Source organism: Oenanthe melanoleuca, chromosome 1 (assembly GCF_029582105.1).
Source record: "Oenanthe melanoleuca isolate GR-GAL-2019-014 chromosome 1, OMel1.0, whole genome shotgun sequence".
NCBI lineage: Eukaryota > Metazoa > Chordata > Aves > Passeriformes > Muscicapidae > Oenanthe > Oenanthe melanoleuca.
Genome location: NC_079333.1, coordinates 93,222,667 through 93,243,573, shown reverse-complemented (window position 1 = coordinate 93,243,573; position 20,907 = coordinate 93,222,667). Strand labels below are relative to the sequence as shown.

At 42.1% G+C, this 20,907-nt stretch overlaps 1 protein-coding gene across 2 annotated transcripts in view; it reads left to right on the top strand.

Annotated features, from left to right (window-relative positions):
• Positions 1-20,907, top strand: part of ARHGAP6 (Rho GTPase activating protein 6) — a 302,154-nt gene that overhangs the window by 136,594 nt on the left and 144,653 nt on the right. Inside the window, exon 1 of one of the 2 annotated variants that reach the window (XM_056497757.1) lies at positions 9,514-9,743. The exons of the other annotated variant lie outside the window; for it this stretch is intronic. Coding sequence (XP_056353732.1) covers positions 9,699-9,743 — 45 coding nt within the window. The 5' untranslated portion in view covers positions 9,514-9,698. Of the gene's footprint in view, positions 1-9,513; positions 9,744-20,907 lie in introns of those variants that run through there. 2 annotated transcript variants of the gene reach the window in all.

Sequence of the window (20,907 nt, the reverse complement as noted above, 5' to 3'; positions counted from 1 at the left end):
GAATTCCTTTTCCTTAACACTTTGATGTTCTCAGCATCTTGTGGACAGTTTTTCTATTTGGAGGTGAATGGGTGGATAATGCTCACAGACTTTGATACCTCCCAGCTGTGTGGGGAGAAGTGGTCTCAGCCTCCAGCACCCAGTGAATATATGCCTCAATATAAACAGCAGAGTTTGGATATTCAGCCTGGCGCTTGGCTCGCAGCATTCTGGCTCTGCTTAGGAGCACAAATCGTGTACAGGATCACTTCCAACATTTCTCCTCGACTGCTTAATCAAGGGAACAGGACAAAAAGGGAGAATAAAGAGCACAGCTCTAGCAGGGCTCTCTTTCACTGCTGCCTTATTCCTGCTTCTCCCTATGCTGGCTTCATTGAAATCACCAGTGTCAAGTTAGTGTAAAACAGCAGTGAATCTTCCCAAGGCCTTTTCTGTACTTACATTTTTTCGAGCCTTACTAGGACAGTTAAAGCAATACAAGTCACTTGAGAAGAATTTAACTACAAAGGAACTGGGCGTCCTTACTGCAAAAGAAGAGCAGACTGCTGGGGGAATCTTTAGGAACAGCTTCAGTGCTTTCAATTCATAGCTTACCTTTTTACAAAACAATTGCCTGAGAATAGGCCAGCATTTTTATACAGCCCAGTCTTTCCCAAGCTGTTTTGCCCAGGGGGATCTTCCCCTCACAGATTAGCATAAGTGTCCTTGCTCAGCAGCACTGTGACTATACCTCTGGATCCCTAGAACTGTAAGGCTGTGGGTTGTGGGTTGTGCTTTGCCTTCACCTTCCTCCAGCCCTGCAAAGGGAATAGCCACAGTATAGGGTACACTGGAGTAATTGCACCCATGCTATGAGGAATTCAGTATACTTCCATCAAGTAAAGGATCCTGCAGGTTAAAACAATACAGCTCTGCAATTGGAGAAACTGCTTGGATTATGGTGCATGTCTTATATGAATGGTTACTTTCATCTTCCTGTTGCTTTTAAAATCACTTTCTCTACAGTGCATGCACTCAGAGCTCCAGTTTCCAGGTAACAGGGAGAATCAGACACCCAAGTGCTGGGTAATTTAACCTTTTTTCTGAATAGAACTGGGAAGCAGTTTGAACACTAACATATTATAACTCTTCAGTTAAACTCAGCTCTTTTGGCATGTAGACTAATTTGTGAGAGTGAGATGCCACATTTACATGGAGTCATATGTAAGTACAACTGTCATGACTGCTGCGGGGAAGACCAAAAGTACAATAAATACACCTTTTGCTGTATGTTTACTGGGCTGTGTTTTCAGCAATGTGCATTGCTAAGTACTGAGTTAGTCCATGGGTCCTGTTGGGTAAGGTATTAATCCATTTTGCATGGACATACAAGACAGTTTCCTGCAGATCCCTTCCCCAAGCTCCAGCTTGCATTGGTTTAGATTGTAGAAACACATGACTGTTGAAACAGGCTATCCAGGCAGTTGGACCAAGGTCTTTAACACAGTCATTCCAACCTTTGGGTAGCACAGCTTGTTCTAGGGTTCTGCACATGGATGTGTCTGCAATGGCAGCTTCTCCAGCTGGGCACATATAGTCAGTGCACTCATCTGGAAAGGTGTCCAGCAGACCAAACACAGTATCTGCTTTACACGGCCATGTCCCAAACTCTTTCAACTCCACTGTCTGTATGTAGTAGGACTTCAGTGACTGAATGGGGACTGAGATGCATAACTCAGGCATAGACCCTGATGGTAACTGATTCTGAAGATGAGTTGCACCTGGAACACTTGGGCATGGTTGTTGTTGTTTGTTCTTTTCCTGACTTCTTTACAATGTTTTTAGACATAGGGTAAGAGTCATCTAGAGTGTTTAACTTTCTGCATTTCTCCATCTGTCCTTTGAGTGCTGAAGTCTGTTCCCTCATATTCTCTCTCACTTGTCGTGACAGGTCAGGAGAACTTTCATGCCTTTTATCATTAGGTGACCAAAGTTTCTTACTAGGAAATAAATATGCTTTGATGCTTTTGCAGCCTCAAGGTGAAAACAACAATAAACATGGGAAAATGATGCTCAAATAAAACTCATTACTGCTTGAAGCCCTCCACACAGTGAAACTGTAACCATTCCTGTTCTTTGGAGTAAAACCAGACTGTGAATATAAATTGCTAGAGCACACAGTAAAAATGCTTATTGTTAATTCAGTGGACAGTCGTATATATAAGTTCAAAATACCTCATAAGGAACTTAGTGTGTGAGGTTACTGGATATGATTTCATTCTATAAATACAAAATAAACATTTCAAAAACCATTAATCACAGTAATGAGTAGAAATTTTACTATAGTGGAAAAAATATTATTTACTGGCTTTCAATTATTTCATTTGCAACTCCTTGAATTCACTTCTAATCAATCCAGGGAAAACTATCCCTGAGTTACAAGCAGGCTGCATGGAGACTCTGAGTTTATGACTGAGAAAAATCCTCCTGGGTTGTCCCACAGCCCAAGGCCTGGGACTGATTCAAGAGTGTCTATCTTTGGTTAAGCCATGGAGTGATCCAAACCCAGGTCCAGCGATGCTGAAAACTCTCAGTTCCCATTAGTAGTGCAGGCTGCCATAGGACAGGCTGCCTGCCAGGCTTGGCACTGCTGGGGATGGCACAGTCCTGCAGCTGCTCACTGCCAAGACCTCAGGGCTCCACGGGACTGTGGCAAATCCTAATTCCATAGTAATTCTCAGCTGCCTTTCTGGCTTCCCAGGCTCCCTGCCCTGGAGCAGAGATGTGCTGGGATGCCTCCCAGGGACTGTCACTCCAAGGGCAGTTTGCATGAGTGCTCCCCCAGGGCTCAGAGAAAAGAGGAATTTTTGTCAGGCTCATTGCTAACCAGCAGATTGCTTCATGATTTCTCTTTATCTGCCTCAAAAAAAAGGTATAAGAATTCATAGTTCACAAAACCTTTGAGAACATTGGCTTTAGACTCAATCGGATGAAAGTCAAATTTTAAAAAGCAAAGTTCCTTCTCAGCTGGAACTCTGGCTTTTCAACCAGCCCCAGTGAATCCTGTGAATAATAATACCCTGACTCTTAATTTGCAGTTGCAATCCAGAAGAACACAAGGTCCATCTGCTTACATGATCCCCAAATTATTGACAACTACAAAAACATGATGTTTGTAACCACTTCACATATGGCCTGAAATGTATTAAACAATGACTTCATTTGAAGAGGTTTGTTAACATTATGAATATTATTATTGTGGGTCACAAGAGGCTTGGTCTTGTTCCAGTCTTGAAATAATTACTTTTACACTGCAAAACTGGTTTATGAATTACAACATTAAATCAAAATGTACAGTAGTCACGTTACTTCTTGGGAGGTTTATTGTGTAGTTATTACTCCACAGACTAAATGGATTTTAACAATCCCATACTATTCATGAAACAATTTTGAATAAACTTTTGGTTTGTGAAAGAGCCCTTCCTCCTCCTAAATTCTTGTCAAATATTCAGATGGTAAATTTAGATAGGAGCCCATGCTTCTGTCTGTTTTTGATAAGCATTCTTTTTTCTAATCACAGCAACTACATCATGTATCTGTGACTTGTTTTAAGTTAGTGGTTTTAAATTTTTTTTTATATAGCTGCAATTTCTGTAAAAGTCATATGTAATGAAAGAAAATTGTGTTTTTCTCCCTCTTCAGTTCTTGGAAGACATTTAAGGGAGAAGGATAATTGCTAGTGAGAGCACAGCCCAGTTTTACTTTACAGTGAAGGTGAATTGCAAGTAGATAAACAAGGATGGAAATACAGGAAGATCTACCCACTCTCAGGAACTAGAAAAATCTTTTAGTGAACTGTTATTTTCCCAGATGTATATAATTTACAGAGATGAGACTTCGCTGAGATTTTTGGCTTGCATGCTTAAGTCTCCTAAGCTGTTTTGATACACTTAACCTGGAAGTTACACTTAATTATTTTTTCCCCCTTCCCCCCCTTCCCACCAGCATTCTTCCCCTTATTTTTATCTTGGTCTGTGTCAGCAAGGAAAAAAAAACATTAAAAAAATAGCCTGAAACCCTGTCATTTATCTTCACATGAAACATCGAGTGGTCACATTTATTTAAACTGCAGCCTCTAAGGAGAGAAAAATATGGCAGGGTAACTGGTAGTTTCTTCTGCAGCTTTAAAACCCAAATGAATTCTAGTGACTCATGCTAATTTATGCTAATTGTTGTTGAAAAAATATTTTATGCTATGTTTTAGGGTAAGTTTTTTGATCTACAAGTTAGTGGTTTGTAGTTTTAGTTTAAAGATATTGCAGTGAATTTTCACTGATGCTGGAAATAGGGACCATTGTGCACACGTGAAGGATACAAAGTAATTTAACCTTTTTCTAAACCGAAAGTATTTTAGATTAAATTTCTTTGCCATGCTGCTGATAACTGACAGTGCAGTAATATGTACTGTCACATGCAGGACATCACTGACCTACAGTGAATTAAACAGTATGTATATATATATATAGGGACTCATAAATTAAAAAGTGTAGTGATATATCCTGCATGATGTTCTGGTAGCACACCAGTGCTAACAAACTCCTGCATGCTTGCTAACATCCTTCACCTTACAGGAAAGGTTTCCCTTGCCTCTGCTCCATAGTTGTCCATTTCTTGGATGAAGTGCTTACCAGAATAGCTGCTTTTGGCCCCGGGACATGTTGCCTTGTTTCTAACCTTTCCCTATGGCTACGTTTATTGCTGCTGCTCCTTCCCAGCTGATGCCACATCAGGAAGCAGCAGCTCTGGCAGCTCTGGCTGCCTGACCACAGGCAGAGGGCATGGAGAACAGTCGAGGGTGCTCCTCTCGATCTGTACTGATTGCATTCTTAAGAAAAGCTGCTCCTCCTGCCCTCTGCACAGCACGCTTTGCACCTTTGCGTTACCGTCTGGAGTCTGGTTTGCCCTCGAGGGCTTCTCGGCACTGGAGCATGCAGGAGCGTTTTGTGGGTGTGCACAAGGTGCAGTTCCTCTCCTGGCACCACCTGGTGCGAGCACGAGATAAGTGTTTGCATTGAGGGAACACAGGATGCTTTGTACCTGCCCCCAGGAATAAGGCACTCACTTCTTCTGCAACACTTGGGCAGCTCCTTGAACAGGGTCACACTCTTCTCATGTATTAGGTCTTGAATAAAGAGTTTTCAGACATCTAGGAAATTGCAGAGATCAAGATATTTCCAAATAGAATTTCTTTCTGTCTTAGATTTGTGTTATTGTTGTAAAGAGGCATCTCCAGGAGTGAGGTGGCACTTCATTCTTGATAGGCATTAAGTGCTACTTCCCTAAGTTTGTTACAAACTGGTGAGAAATTATCAACATATTTTGATAGGTAGCAAATAAATAAAAGAAAAAAGTTCTGAACTAAAGATTTTTATAGTGTATTATCCCTAAATTCCAATTCCTTAATTTCTAGGTTTTGTTTATAGAACTTTATGCATTACATATACTTGTGTGCCATCTTTTCTCTCTCTTCCTTTTGGGAAATAAATCATTACTTGTATTGACTGAAGGAACATTTGACCAGATTAAGAAAAGTGCTAATTCCCCAAGGAAGAAGTGTGCTGCCAGTATCACTCTTGGCTCTGGTTCAGCAGCCACAGAGGTGAGTCTCTTCCAGATGTGGAGTTACCTCTGTATGGAAGCTGCATTCATGCACTATTAGAAGGGTGAAGCAAAACAAACTTGCTTCAAGCTTTTTCACCTGAAGATATTGATTGTGTTTTCACCTGATAAGTGTGGTAATCCCTGCATTTCTGAGTGCAAAGAACCAAGGCACTGAGACTGTTAAGGACTTTTCTGAAAGTCAGGTGAGCTTCAATAGCTGGTCTCCCACGTGGGCTTTTCCTCACTTAACTGCAGATATCTGAAGGGCAGCTGTCTGTCCTAATTGTCATGGACTGACACTGAAGTAACATGTGCCCTACTTTAGATGTCTGCTTGGAGTGACATACATTGTCCACCAGATGTGTGAGTTTCTTCCTGTGGAAGAGGGAAGCCTAGGGTGATAAGCTGAGATACAGATTGTAGATGCTTGCATTTAGGTTAGACAAATCCTTCACGGCAGTACGGACCAATGCTGGCTGCTCTTCCCAAAACAGAATGCATTTGGAAACTTTTTCCTACCTCATCTGATGAGACATCAGACAGCTTGAGTCACTAGCTCCAGGTGAAGCTCATGGCAGAGAAGTAGAGAAGTCACTTCTCCCCAGTTTTATAATTGTGTGCTGTCTGCAACTGAATAGCTATTTCCCTTTTTTTATTAGCAGTTACTGTTGAGAAAGCACTCAGTTCCTACAATAATATTGGAAAAACAAAACCTGGCTTCACTAATGATCAGATAGGTAAGATTCAATTACCTACTCATTTCTCAGCTGCTGTGTTATAAGCAAATAAATTTCAGCTGAAATGTTGTTCATTCCTCTTTTCTGTTGTCAATGACAAATGATAAACAGGAGAGGAGTGACAATTTTACCAAAATCTATGTTTGCAGGTGTAAAGCCCACATTACAGCTCTTCAAAGCTGTGTAAAGAACAACCACAGTGGGAATCATGGAAAGCATGAATTGATTGAGTTGCCCCAGAATGAATATACAGGAAGTTAACTGTGATGCTTTGTATCATCTCTTAAGAGAAGCTGACACGGAAGGTTTACACTTCCCAAAGTGAGCTACATGTATTCCTTGGGTACACATTATCAGGTCAATACAGGAGGAAGGAGATTTGGAAGGAACATCAGGGATGAATCATAAATGCATCATAAGTGAATAAGGATGAAATGTGAAAGGGTAAAAGGTAATCAGAATGGCCAGAGAGATCTGTCTGTAAATCCTAGTTGCTTAGTGGCTTAAGAGAGGGACAAATGATTGCAGGCAACTGAGTAGTACAGCTCAGTGGGTTCCTGTTCATTGCAGACCAGGGTGGGCTCCAAACCTGTGCAGTTTGAAATCAGAGACTCCTTGGCCACCATAAATACAGTGTAAGGGAGCTTTCTAATCACAGCCACAATAGCTTGTGTTCAAAATCCAGAAAGCTGTTGTTGAGGTCTGGCCTTTGAAAACACCTTTTGTAGTGGGCAATTAGTTTTAAATTCTCATACTAGGTACACAAAAATCTCAAACCCGAAATTTCTGATAGCTGCAACTTAAGAAATCATTTAAGATTTTATACATGAAGATGCAAGAATCTTTTCTCTGTTTTTTATATTATACGTACAGAATAAAACTGGATCTAGTAAAACTGAGTTTTTCTGGGTTGATACCCCCCAGACTCTTGAGATTTAGCTCATAACTCTTTCCTTGTCATCATAAAAAGTTCAGCTGCAGTTTCCTTGTCCTGTATTCTTTATTTTTAATCTTAGCTGCACCAATGTAACAACCTGTTATTATTGCAAAGCATTTCCATGCATGCTCTTTGTCTGCCCCCAGGATCCTACTCCCAACTAGACAGTCTCCAGATTTCTTTTGTGCCAGCTCTGGCACTCATCTCCTCCCTCAGAGGGCTGATTCAGTCTGCTAAATGGAAAGAAAGGTGTGTGCTTCATTTGCTGTATTGGTTTGTGAGAAGCAGGGAGGCAGAGGGAGGCAGAGGGATGGGAGGCAGTGGCAGCATGTGGCTGGAAGAGGGGGGTGAAGAGGGTAAATGGGAGACAGACTCTCCTTTTCAGTGGCAATGAGTTTCTAGGCCAAACAAGCTTGACCTGCAAAATTTCACCTTTAGTCCTTCCCCTCTCTGGCTTTTCCCTCTAGGGCATTCTTTACCTTCCTGCCTTTTTGGCTTTTTCCCTTTCTCTGAATTACTCTGTTTTCTCAAAGTTTTGCATCTCTCCCTTTGCTGGTTTGCTTCTTCTCCACCTTCTCTACCATTGGGGGTTCTGCTCCCCTCCATACTATTCTTTTCTTGGGGTATTGCTTAGAAACAACACCTGTGTTTTAATCATTTTGTGATGATTTTTGCATTGACTGTGGTTAAAAGAAGCTGGTGATGGTACAGAGCTCGAGAAATCCTGCAAACCCCTTCCCATCTTGCTTACCTACTTTCTGTGGTCAAACCTGCAGAGTAGATAAACAAACATTGGGAATTAGAGCATATGATCTATATAGAATCTTCCAGCTGAAAACATCTCCTTGAAATAAAAAGCAGAAATCTAGAAGGGAAGAATCAGGCACTCAGGGTTTTATTTTTTTACCCTTTTTTCCCCTGCCTACCTGCCTGGAGATTCTGATGGTTTGAAGTTTGTTATATAAGGATTCTTTCTGTTGGGTGCTGCTTTCCAATACATGCTCTGCAACTGCTCAAGCATCTACCCTGCCTTGTTTTCCAGGAAGGGGAGTAGCACAGATTGTTCACCCGAGAGACAAAAATGGACTTTATTGGTAAATGCAGATACTGTGTTCTTTGTTCATGCCAAGTTGACTGTCCATGGGAACACTTAAAGATTATTTCCTCTGCAATAGGGATTAAGATCCATGGAAGATCCATAACTGGAAGCTTGTTGAGTACAGTACATCAGCATCAGAGCACATTAAAAACTTTGGCTCAGCTGATGTATCATTCCAGGATGCATTTTGTGTTATTGTATGCATTTTTTTTTCTTTCTTTTCTCAAAATATCTTTTCCTCTCTCCCTAAAGTACTGTGCTACCTCTGTGTTGAGATAATGTGATGGGCTAGTAGCATTTGCCTGAACTGTAGGTTGGAAACAGTAAAACTGATTAATTTCATATATGTCATGCATCACTAGAATAAGGCAACTTCCTCAGAGAACGACTGAGAGTCACTGAGGGGGTTCCTGTGCTTACCAAGATTTATACAGAGAATTCAGAAATTATTATAAAGGTGAAAGAGGGCTCAGGAAATCTTGTAGCCTGGCCTAGGCTCTGCTTAGGCTATGCTTAGCTGAGGGAGGTTTATACATTTCTAAACACTTCAATAGATGGAATAATCTCCCCAGGCAAGTCACACAGAAGTCACTACTAATTATATAAAACAGCAGAATGCAATTTTCCTTCAGAATTTGATCTTCTACAGTTTGTGTAAAGGCACATTCGTGGAATAACGAATTGGCCACGAATAGGTGACATAGCATTTTGCCTTTCAAAGTCTACGTGTTAAAGAATCATGAGGCAAAGCACGCATTATAAAACCACGAACAGCAAAGTTACGTTTCATTTGTCCCTCTCTCCTTCACTTTTAGGTCCTGGCCCAGGTGCTGCCGGGGCCGGTGCGATGTTCGCGGGGCCGCGGACGGGACGGGCGAGCGGGCGCTGCCGGGCGCTCGGCGCTCGGGGCTCGGGGCTGGGGACAGCGGCTCCGCGGGGCGCCTCGCCCGGGAACGGGGCCGGGAACGGGCCCGGCCCCGCGGGGAGGGCTCGCAGGTGCGCGGGGCCGAGCGCCGCGGGGAGGCAGCGGCGCTGGGCGGGAGGAGCGGAACCGCCGCCTCTCCGGCGGCGCCGGGAGCCGCCTCCTGCCGCTCCGCCCGGCCCTGCCCTGCCCTGCCGAGGGGCTGCCGGCTCCCGCCGCGGGGTGGGGACAGCCGGGGGCGGGGAGCGGGGCCGGAGGCTGCCGGCGGGAGCGCAGCGCTGTGGCGGCCGCCGGACGGCGGGTCAGGGTCAGCGCCCAGCGCCGAGCGGAGGGAGCGGCGCCTCCGCCCGCCCGTTCGCGCCCATGGGGGACTCGGTGTTCAGCGAGAGGCCGGCGCTGCGCTACGCGGTGAGTGCCGGGCGGCGACGGCTGCGCGGGGCCGGGCGCCCACATGTGCCGTGGGGCGCTGGGAGCCTCCGTCCGTCCGTCCGTCCGTCCGTCCGCACAGGAGCCGCGGGTCAGGGCGAGGCGGCTGCAGTCCTGCCCCGGCCAGGACTCGATGCCTGCGGGCAGCGCGCCGAGCTGGAGGCTTTTTCCCGCTTTCCTACCTGGGAGTGTCGCGCTTTGCTGAAGATGACATAAATGTCTCTATATTTTAATGAACAGAGGAGAGGGGGGCGCGGGGCAGCCGGCAGGAGCCGTGCCGGTGCCGGCTCTCCCCGGGGCAGCGGGGCGCTCCGCTGGGGAGGCGCTGCCGGGATCCCCCGAGTCCGGGATCCCCGTATCCGGGATCCCCCCAGTCTGAGATCCCCGTGTCCGGGATCCCCGAGCCCGGGATTCCCCAGTCCGCCCCGCTGCCCTTCCCTGCTCCGCGGGCTGGGGTGAGCCCGGCCCCGGGGCTGCTCTCGGGCTGGTCCCGCACCGCTCCCGCCGCCCGTCAGACAGTAACACCGTGCTTTATTTAATGCCCTTCACGAGAGCTGGTGCTGCTGAGAAGCCGCTGCACTTCCACCAGCCTTATTAGGAGCATTTTCTCGTTTGCTTCGGCACGGGGAAAAAAAAAAAAAAAAAAAAAAAAGAAAAAGCCGCGCAAAAACAACCAGCTGCCTCCTCTCCTGAAGTCATAAATAAACTCCCGCACGAGTAATAGCATGCGAGGGCTGGTGCCGCTCTCGTTTGCACTCATGTCAGCGATGAATAATTTTATTGCTGTTGTTAAAGTTGTGTGGGAATTGTCAGTCGAAGCAGGCTTGCTTCGCTGGTCCTGGGAGCACGGGTGCTGGATTGGCGGGATGGGTTGATGGATTTCTAAGTGTATCAATTACGGGATGCACTGCGATGTGTTTTTTTTCACTTGCTTCACTTTGGTTTATTCAGTATTGGACGTGAAATTGAACATCTTTTTAAACACCCTTTTTTATTTTATTTTTTTAAACCTCGTGTAAACAATTTGGAAGAGACTACTTGGGGTTTTTTTGAGCAGCAAGGTTTAATGTCTGTCTCTATACGTATTTTTGTACCCACTCAACTGTAGGTGTTAGTGCATTCAGCTGCTGTAATTATATGAGAGTTTTTAGAGGTAATGGTAAGTCAGGTAAATTAGTTAATAGAAACAAATACCTTTGGTACTATGTATGAGTAGTGATAGTGCTTTTCCCAGGAACCTAGTTATCATACATCAAACAAACTGGAACCACTTCTTTCAACAGAGTCATGGTGCTGTGAGTATTTCGATGCGTGGAGACCACTGCCAGTCATGTCACATGCTAGCACCATGAAACTTTTATTACTTCCTGTGATTGTGCTTGTCAGTCTACCATTAACTACTACTTGCAAACACATTATTGTTTCTGTCAGTTGGGTATCAGTCCTGTTTTATGCCCAGAGCCAGCAGCAGGTAGTGCATTCAATTCAGGACAGCAGGCATGCAAGGGAAGAAGGATGGTCAGCCCTATCGAGTGCCTGTTACCCCTTTGGCAAAACCCCTGCTCTTTGATTGATGTACATTGCAGCAAAAGGGAAATTGCACACCTAAGAATGAAACTTCAAGGTGCTTTTTAGTATTTTAGGATATATTTCAGTGATGAAGTAGCAACACATCTTGGAAGTAAGTGACATTTGTAGTTGATGTTACTGTTTTGCCTGGAGAATAGGATTTGGATGCTGTGCATTATCCATGCATAGGCTTAACATGGAGTCTGTGAAAAACCTAGATGAGAAGAAAAGCATGTTGACTTGATGAGCTAAGACTGTAGAGCTTTCTTGTATTGAGACCTTAGTAATTATGGCTTAAATGTAGTGAAGTACTGTTCTCATTAAGTAATTGCGTGGTGTAAATACAAATCAAGTTCTTAGATTGTTTTGATAACTGTGAAATAAAAATTATGCAGTGTTATAGCATTTAATAGCGATTGATTTATTGGCAGAAGAAATTACAGTGATTTCTGTGGTGAGTTTCTTCTCCAATTTTCAGGACTGATAATTAAAGTTTCATGGTTTTCATAGAAGGAATTATGTGCATCTTTGTTCTAATCAGCAGTGTGCTTTTGAAGGAAGTCTCCCAGTCTTCCCCAGTTGTGTGCTTTGCTTCACGTCTCAGGGTAGTCGGAGCACAGGAAACAGCATTGTTGAGGTGGTGCTGAACTGGGGAATGTGCTCCTGGTGCTTCCCAGGACTTGGAGGGTATTTGAGCCTCAGGACCCATCTAGAGTCAGCTCAACTTGGCAAATTTGTTTTGTTTGGACATTCGATCCGCTGTACCAGCCCCTGAGCTCGGCAGTGTGCTACTGCCAGTGCAACACAATAAATCAATAGCCATAAATCAGCTGGGATGGATGGCACTGTGATTCTGAGGCTTCCTAGTGTGTTTGAAGCATAGCTTATGCAAACACTGACTTAATAGCTTAAGACTGTTATGTCAGTGGGTAGGATCTCATCACCTATAGCACACTGGATCCTGTGTGTGTGTTAAGTGAGACTGGGATGACTGATAGTTATGTCACAGCTCCGTTTTGAGCTTAGCCTTGGTGTTGACTTACCAAAAAAGTCCACTAGGCAAAGAGGTAATTTTAATAATCTGAAACAGTGAAAAGTAAATTAAAAAACGCAACCTGTTGAAAATGAATAAAAATATATTATTAAAGAAGTGTTAAAAAAGAACCCCAGAAAAACTAACCAAAATGCACATTGACAGACAATTATACTTGCATTAGATCACAGAATTTTTTTTCCTCCTAATACCTTTTCACTAGCCCAAAGACCTCTTCTCCCTTTCTCATATGTCTATATGACATTTTTATTAAAACTTGAAAAAAGGTAAATAGTATCTCATTCTTGATGTATGTCGCCTGGACAAACTGTAGCCTTTAATTTTTAGTCATGGATTAGTTTTAGCTGCCTACTAATCACCAAGCTGAATTACTGTGAATTAAAAACTCTTTTTGGTATCATGATGTTTGTAACTGATACTAAAATCTCCAAATGTTCCAGGAACAGTTTCATATAATTTTGTTAAAAGGCATGGTCACCTTCTTGACTTGGGATTTCTTTCTGTTTGTTGCTAATTTTTTTTCTTTTGCCATCTTAGTAGCTTTATGGGGGGAGCTAAAGAGCTGCTTTATGTATTTTGGCTAAAACCCCAGAGAGATCCATTGGTTACTTGAGATGTAGAGTTTTTTTATTTAAAAAAAAGACTGAAAAGAGCCTTAGCTGTTACCCAATCAACTGGCCGCTCAGTGGTTCAAAGCAGGAAGCTTGGAGAATGATCTGGTTTGGATATAGCCATTTTAATCTTCGTGTAATATCTTTAATCTTGTTTTGTCTTGAAACATTTACCAGAAAGGATTTCCCTCAAGGGAAAGGACGTTTTACCCTGATGAGGAAACTCTGGCTGTCTTTCACCAGGGAATATGAGAAAATGGGGAGGAGCTGGGATTTGGAAGTGGCTGCCATGACTTGAGGGATACATTGGGGAATTCATCTGAGAGGAAGATATGAGATTTTGTTAGGGCCAAAAATTGAGTGTTCTGGCATCCAGAGTGGACGGGATGTGCGAGTCTCTGGACAATACAACTTTGAGTTGGTTTAAGCTTCTGAATCTATTGCTGATAATGAGGTCACCTCAAATTCAGACATTGGAGATTATTTTGAGAAAAGAAGGGTTTTTTCCCAGCCTCCAGCAGTGTTTGGGGCATTGTATTGTGTGTTTGCTCAGCCTGTGCCCAGCTGACCCTTTGCTGGGGTGATAGACAGACTTGCTGCTCACTCTTTAGTGTCTTAAATCCATGAGTTTGCTTGGAAGGATGGAGAAAACAAAAGAAACAATTTGCATGGGAAAATATGACACAAGCAAACCTCCTGCTTTCTGGAGCACAGAGGGAGTAAAAAGAGGAAAATAGACATTTTTCTCCAATATTCCAGTTCTAGTAGTGCTAACTATATCTCTTAAGAATTAGATATTAGAATAATTCAAGGTGGAGAAGCAAGATTGGTGGTGATGCTGTAAAGCTGTAAACTGGAACTGTAAAAATCTCCTTGTGAGGAGAACTCAGGCACTGACATCCTCCTGTGGTCTTGCTTGTGTTCTGCAAGAATTTACTTTTAAAGACAGTTGCTTGAATTTCTGATTTTAGTTGCCTCATGGCTTGAGCCTTCAGCCACTCATGGATTATAACAACAAATTTACATGCCACAAGCAGACCACATTTGCTACCATAATTGTAGGAAATCCTGCAAGTAATTTATCTTACTGAACTAATAAGTGTGCTGCCTTCACCTAGACCATTTGACTGGTTTCTCTCTCTTCCCGACGGGCTTGCAGCAAGAAGCAGCACAGGACCAGGCTGGCCAGTGTGTATCCAGATCAATCATAGTGTATTTTTGCACCTAGGTTTGGTGAGGTTAAGGACAGGCTGTGGGCTGGAGAGTAAGTTCCTGCCCACCAAAAAAATCTTAAACATCTCCACAAGAGGTAGCTGCTTATTTTCTCCTATCCTGTATACTCAAAAGCAGAGCTAAGTGGTTCAGAAAGTTTAATTGCTCTGTAGGTGTTGTTTTCAAATTAGGCAATTTTGAAGAAAACTATCAAACTCACCAAATAAGCAAGCTACAGAAGAGGCAATTAGCAGTAGAAAAATAGTTAAATGTCAGATTTCTGGCATCTGATTCTTGGATTTTATTTGTCCAGGACTTATCTCACCTTATTCATGTTGGATTTTTTGGAAGGAGGAATATGATTTCTGATGACTATTGAGCCCAGTGCTTCATTCTTCATTTGGGTGAAATTCCCAGTGACAGTGGTGACTCATGCTTTCACTTCTGCAGCATTTGAAAGTGCTTTTATTGCTAATCTCTAAAGAGCATATATAAATATAGGAAGTGAGCACTCTTTGTCACTCAATATGAACACCAAGGCCCAGCTTTGATTGGGATTGATGGAATCTGAAGTCAGTCCAGCTGTTTTTTATCTGCTGTGCAAAGTGGCCATGAGTTAACACCGAAGAGCTGGAATCCAGGGAAGATAGGAAGCAAGGGACTCACGTGTGTCACAGGATTTTAAAAAGTTACATGAAGTAATTTCCATTCTGATTGGATTCTATTTTTTTACAGCTATTGAACACCTCGTATATTCCAGGAGCTCTTCACTGACACATGGGTATCAATGTTATTCCTCTCATTTGCAGGACAAAGATGGGGGGCAGATGCAGGTTGAGTTAGGCATGACTTGCTAGGTTAAGTGCAGAGCAACACTGGTGGGGTTTTATTAGTCTGCTCCCAAATACTGTGCAGGAATGCAAGTGACCTAAAGTGAGGAGAAAGTGGCCACCCTGTGCATAGACAGCAGGAATTAAAGCTTGCCTTTATTCAGTTTCTCTGTCTGTCTCTAGCATAATCTGTCCCTGCAGAGCAATTACAGTTCTTGCAATAGTACTTACAAAGATGATGTTTAGTAAAACTCCCACGTGAGTGGATCTTCAGGGTTTCCCTTCAGAGGGGCACACAGTCACTAGGCTCAGATGTGGTGCTGTGCTTCCCCAGTAAGGTTTATGCTGATTGTGCTTTTCCAGGAGAAGACTGAATCAACCAGCACTAGTCCTTAAGCTTCAGGATGAGATTTTGGGCTCAGGTCTGCCTGAGCAGCAAGGTCATGCATGGCTAAAATCAGCAACCTGTGCAATGAAGGTTAGCCATGTAGATGAGGACTTCAGCCATGTAGATGAGGACTTCAGTCTCTGTTACGTCCTTTTTTGGTGATTTTTGAGCAAGGCTCTTCTCTGGTACTTTTAAAATTCTTTTCTTCCCCTGTGGAAATACTACTCTTCCTAAAAGAACCTGTGTAAGGAAACACATGCTTGCCTTTAGAGATTGTTCAGGTGTATTGGTGGTGTGAATACAGAGCTACCCTGAAGTAAAAATGTTGAACTCCACCTAGTCAATATTCCCCACACAAGCTGATGGTTTATATTTCAGTTCTGTTTTTCAGAAGCTTTTTGAAATTTGCAGATGTCTTCACACTTCTTTCAGCTTGAAGAGTGAAGTAAATGGAAGATGATTGAGGTCACAGATATTTAGATAGTTGGTTCTACTTTTATTTATCTTCAGTTGCAAATTGGTTACCTTTTATGCGCAAATGTGAAGAACTGTGAGGAGGGAGATTTACTTACTCAAGAGATTTGTTTCTGTAGAGTTATATATAGTAAAGTAGTTTTGCTGGCTACAGCTCTTCAAAATCTCATGTATGTTTAGAATTTAAATCTCAAATGAAAATGACACCTAAGGAATTCTCTGGTTTGCATGTCATTGTGTAAGCAGGGGTTTTTGAGCTTCTTTCATTTGTCTGCTAAGGACCTCTGTTGTTCACCAAGTAGTATTTTCTGTACAAGGTGTGTTTGCTGCTGTTGTTCTAATGGAATACCTGTACCTGCAGCAGAAATACAGCTGAACTCCTGGTGGCTTGGAAAAGAGTTCAAATTCTACACTATTGCTGCCTTTCTGCGATGTTTGAGAATATAAAAAGACATTTCACTCCATGCAGTGAAATGGCTTTTTCTTGTCTAGGGAATAAAGGTCTGCATGCATTGCATTGCACTGAATTGCTTACAAAAAGAATTTGACAGCCTTTCTGTGGCATGCCTTGGCTGACAAGTCCACATGGTTCACATTAAGCTTCTCTGAAGGGGTGTCAGATCTTAGTGCTCCCTTGGGAGATACCTGGATCTTATCAGACATGGCTGAGTCAAAAAGAAAACTAATGTTTTTTCTTTCTAATGCTTACTATCTAAGTGTTATTGATAGTTCACATTTAAAAGGATTTTCTGAATATATCCTCTACTAAATCAAAAAATGTTATGAATTGCTGATGGGAAATTGAATATTACAGCAGTACTTAAACAGACTGTATTTAGTGTTCAGTTGCTAAGGGCAACCTAAGTGAAGTTTGGGTTCTTCAGGCTGTGGTGCCCTCAGGTATGCAGGAAGAGTAAGTGCTGATCTTAACTACCTGCAGGATAGTCTGCTGTTATTTCATACTTGGGTGCTTTACATTTTTGAAACAGATGACTGAAGCTGTGGAAATTATACTGGAGGCTGTTGATATTTCATCATATATTTGAATTGCTTACTTCAAAATAACATCTCATACTTTTGTGCATTAGTTTGTATGGATCTGATTATTGATCACTTTTCCTCTCTGCCCTGACGATAGATGATCCTATGATTTTATAACTAGTACAATTCCATGTAATTATAGTAGATTAGAGCCAGTCTTCACTGTTTTTGTTTACTATAGATGATCCATTTCTTTGAAATCAAGCATCTTTTATAACTAAGTATACCTGTAGCACCCAAACTTTGGCCTGGGTGTCTTATCTCCAGAAACATGCTGTTGTTTTCTTTTGATGTTGATAAAGGTATAATATTTGAAAAGTTTTAAATATTTACAAAGTCAGTTGTGTTGTTTGGGGTGTCAGATTTGATGCAGAGACCTAAATTAAATGGTGTTTAATGATGACTAATTTTCCCTCTTTCCTGTTAGTTTATAAAAGGTCCTGTTACACTCATCTATACGTGACTTGGCGTATGGATTCAGTAACCTTGCTGGCTGAAATTCTCTTTTGTGTGATTACTGTATTTTTTCCAGTCTGATCCTATTAATAAATATCCTGAGTCTTGCAAAGCACTTTGTTTAAACACAAGCTGTGGAAAAGAATCTGAAGATCATTGTTTGATTAAGCTTGCTTAAAAACTTAGAAATGTATTTTTGCTTTCCAGGTGGGGGTTTTGAACGAGCACAGTATGTAGAGCTCTCTGTACAAAAACCAAAGTAAACCCATAAACAAATTGTGCTGGAAGAAAACCATAGGTAATTGCATCCTGGTCCTGTTCTTGATGAGATATGTCCCATCTCTTGAAATAGATGTGGAGTCCAGTTTTGTGCAGAGGCCACACCCTTCATTTCCCTTGGCAAAATTGCCTCACATTCCAGCGACCCTTTGGATAAAATATCCTTTAATTGGTTCTGTGGCCTTAAATGTTTTTTTTTTTTTCTTCTGTGGTAAATTGTTCTTGTTCTGTATCACTGCAAGCTGTCATTAATATTTGCATACTGTTATTATGTATCCCTTTAAATGTCAGCTTTTGTAGCAGCACATATTGAATGTTGGAAATATTCCCAATTTCTGTGAAAGTTATATTAAATAAAAATGAGTGATTTATTTTACTGCAGAGTATAGCACTGAGGAATTTGTGGTAGAATGTCAGAGGGGTTTTTTGTTTGCAAGCAGAGATCTCTATGAGTAATTGAGGAACCCCCTGGTTAGCTGGTTGTCCCTCTCCCAGATGCCTGTTTCTGTGGTCTCCTGTGTGAGTGCTTTCACTGTTCCCAGCCTGTTCTGGCTCTGAGCACATCTGCACAGATGGCAGGAGAGGAAGTACATTGGCATTTAACTGGAGGGTGCATGTCTTCCAGAGTTGTAGCTGCTGAATCTCTTCTTGTGGTGTCTGAGTGTCTTGCACCAGAGGCAGCAGCAATGACCAGGGGGTTTTGCTTCAACCCAGGAGAAGCAGGTGTGAGCCTCAGGGGCTGCCCTGCACTGGGATGCAATGCTCAGGTCTCATATCTCACATCCTAACACCTCTGCTCAGCTCAGGAGCAGGGGAGCTGCTGATCCATGTCCTTTTAACCTCAAGAGCTGAATTACCTGAGCTGATGTTGGAGGAACAGGGGAGATGACTGCCTGTGACCAGCTGAGAATTGCACCCCTCTCTCCCAGCTGTACGTGATGGGCACGAACTTAAGTTTTCCAGGAGTAAAAACTGCAATGTCACACAAGTGCATGAGTCCATCCAGCTCTCAGCATGACCTGGTGGTTTTGGATTTAAAGCCACTGGGCTTTCCAGAGGCAGTTCACAGTCCTTCTTCAGCAGAAAGTGAACTCCTGCTCAGCTGTGATTCAGGACACACAGTTTTGTATTTTGGGCAAGTATCTTGCTGGTGCATCATTCTGGGCTGCTTTGTTTTCTTGTGGCTGAGTGAGCCCACAGTTGAACACTGTGGCTGGAAAAAATGAAGTCACTAGAGATGAGCTTTGTTTTCAGAGTTATTGAGGACTGATAATATGAATTTCTCTATAAATATTTGTGTTTTGTTTTATTTTTGCATGTCTTACCCTGAAATGTATTCACAAGGTCTGATTTAGATTGATTTAGATCTGAGAGTCAGTCTAAGGCCATGGGAGAATAGACTAATTAAATGCAAATTCTGGAGCTTTATTGCCCTTTACCTGTCTTCTTCCAGAATGCATCTGCATTTTAGTCAAGATTGTCCATGCATGAATGCACAGCCCATGTGAAGCAATGTGAAGCAATGTCGAATTCTATATTTCAGGAATTTAAGATTATAAAAATGTTACAAGAGGGCAGACTTAACCTCTGTCAGAAATGCAGAGGAGAAAGCGGGTAAAAAGAGCAAGCTGTGCAGTCCTCTGTGCATTGTACATTACTCTGTCAAATGTTTTTGTTACTTCATTGTAACAAGGAGAGGTGCTTACATTTATTTACAGAAGAGATACTGTCCTTTTGGATGCTGATCAGCTGATGATTTCCCTTCTGGCTAGCTACATCTTTTTGGGGAGACATTCTCCCTGCTGTGAATTCTCTAATGAACTATAGTTGTCCCACTACAGGTGATTCATGGCTTTGGAAGTGGTCCTTGCAATTTTCTGATTGCACTGTAGTCTTGAAAGCATTCCATTATATGAGAAATTGGGGAGTCTCCAGTTACTGAGTCTTTCTCAGATTTTGGATAGTTTGTTGTCAGTGATGCTGGATTATATATTTTACTTCCAGAGAGTATACATAATGGCTGGAGAGTATTTAAATCCTTCAGTACTAGAACAGCATTTTTGTTAAATAATAATTCATAAGTTAAAATTGCCAGAGTGCCTACTAGTCACTAAATTAGGCTGAACTCGAGTCAAGACTGTGGCACTTGCTACAGTGGTATGACTGTAATTTTTTGAATTCTGTGTGTCGCACCAATTTGTATCATTTTTCCTTTCTGCGCTTCCATCATCCATTTACAGTCATCTCATTATGTATTTGTGTTGGTACAGGCTTTCTCAAACCCAGGTAAGCAAGAGCTATTTTTGTGCCCTTATATATGTCATAGGGGCCTTTAGTCATCTTCTGTGAAGTGCTGGGAAAAAAATTACTTGGCTGATTTTCAAATTTATTGTCTTTCAGCAACTTTGAGGTCTGTACAGCTAAATTTGAAAAGATACCTTTACAAGGAGCCAGCCCTGTTCCTTTGGCCAGCTGAGGCATCAGGCTGTGGCTTTTTTTCTTTCTCATGTATGGTGTTGCCAGATAATACCAAGTAATTGTTGCTGTGCAGCAAAATGATTTTATGCTGTTGCAACTCCTTTTCTCTCAGCAAGACTGAAAAAGGTGAAGGGGACTGTGTTTCTGCCCTGCCTTAAATAAAGAGTAACTAAAATGCACACATGGAAAAAATCTGATGAGTAGCAAGCTGCTGGGTTGTTTTTTACTTTTCCTTTCTCTTGAGCATAACCCCAAAGTGTTTGACAAGAAATATTGTCAGGAAGTTCTTACAATTATCTATGCCTGCAAATAGAGTGCCTATTCCTTTAGCTAGCATACAATATTAAGCAGAGTTTACTAATAGCTTACTATATTTTGTATTAATTATTTAAATCACTTGCCCTTTATGTGGAATTCATGCCTGAAATTCCAGCCGAAGAAATATCATTGAATTCCTTTCCTTTACTATCATGTTTCTGATGATGGTTTTTTTATCTATTGCTTATTTTAAAGTTCTCTTAAATTCTTTCTCTTGCAGGAAAGTGAGAAAATGAACCATCATGAAATACAGATGCTCTATAGATCATGCACAACAATTTTTAATGAAAATGCTGTGCAGAGCACATTTATCAGCCTAACTCATTCTGTATGATTTCTGGTGGAATATTTACACTTATTTAAATAACTTTCTACATCTTTTGGTGTTAAAATAATCACTATACATTGGCTATTAATAACAGTTTACTGTGTGAGG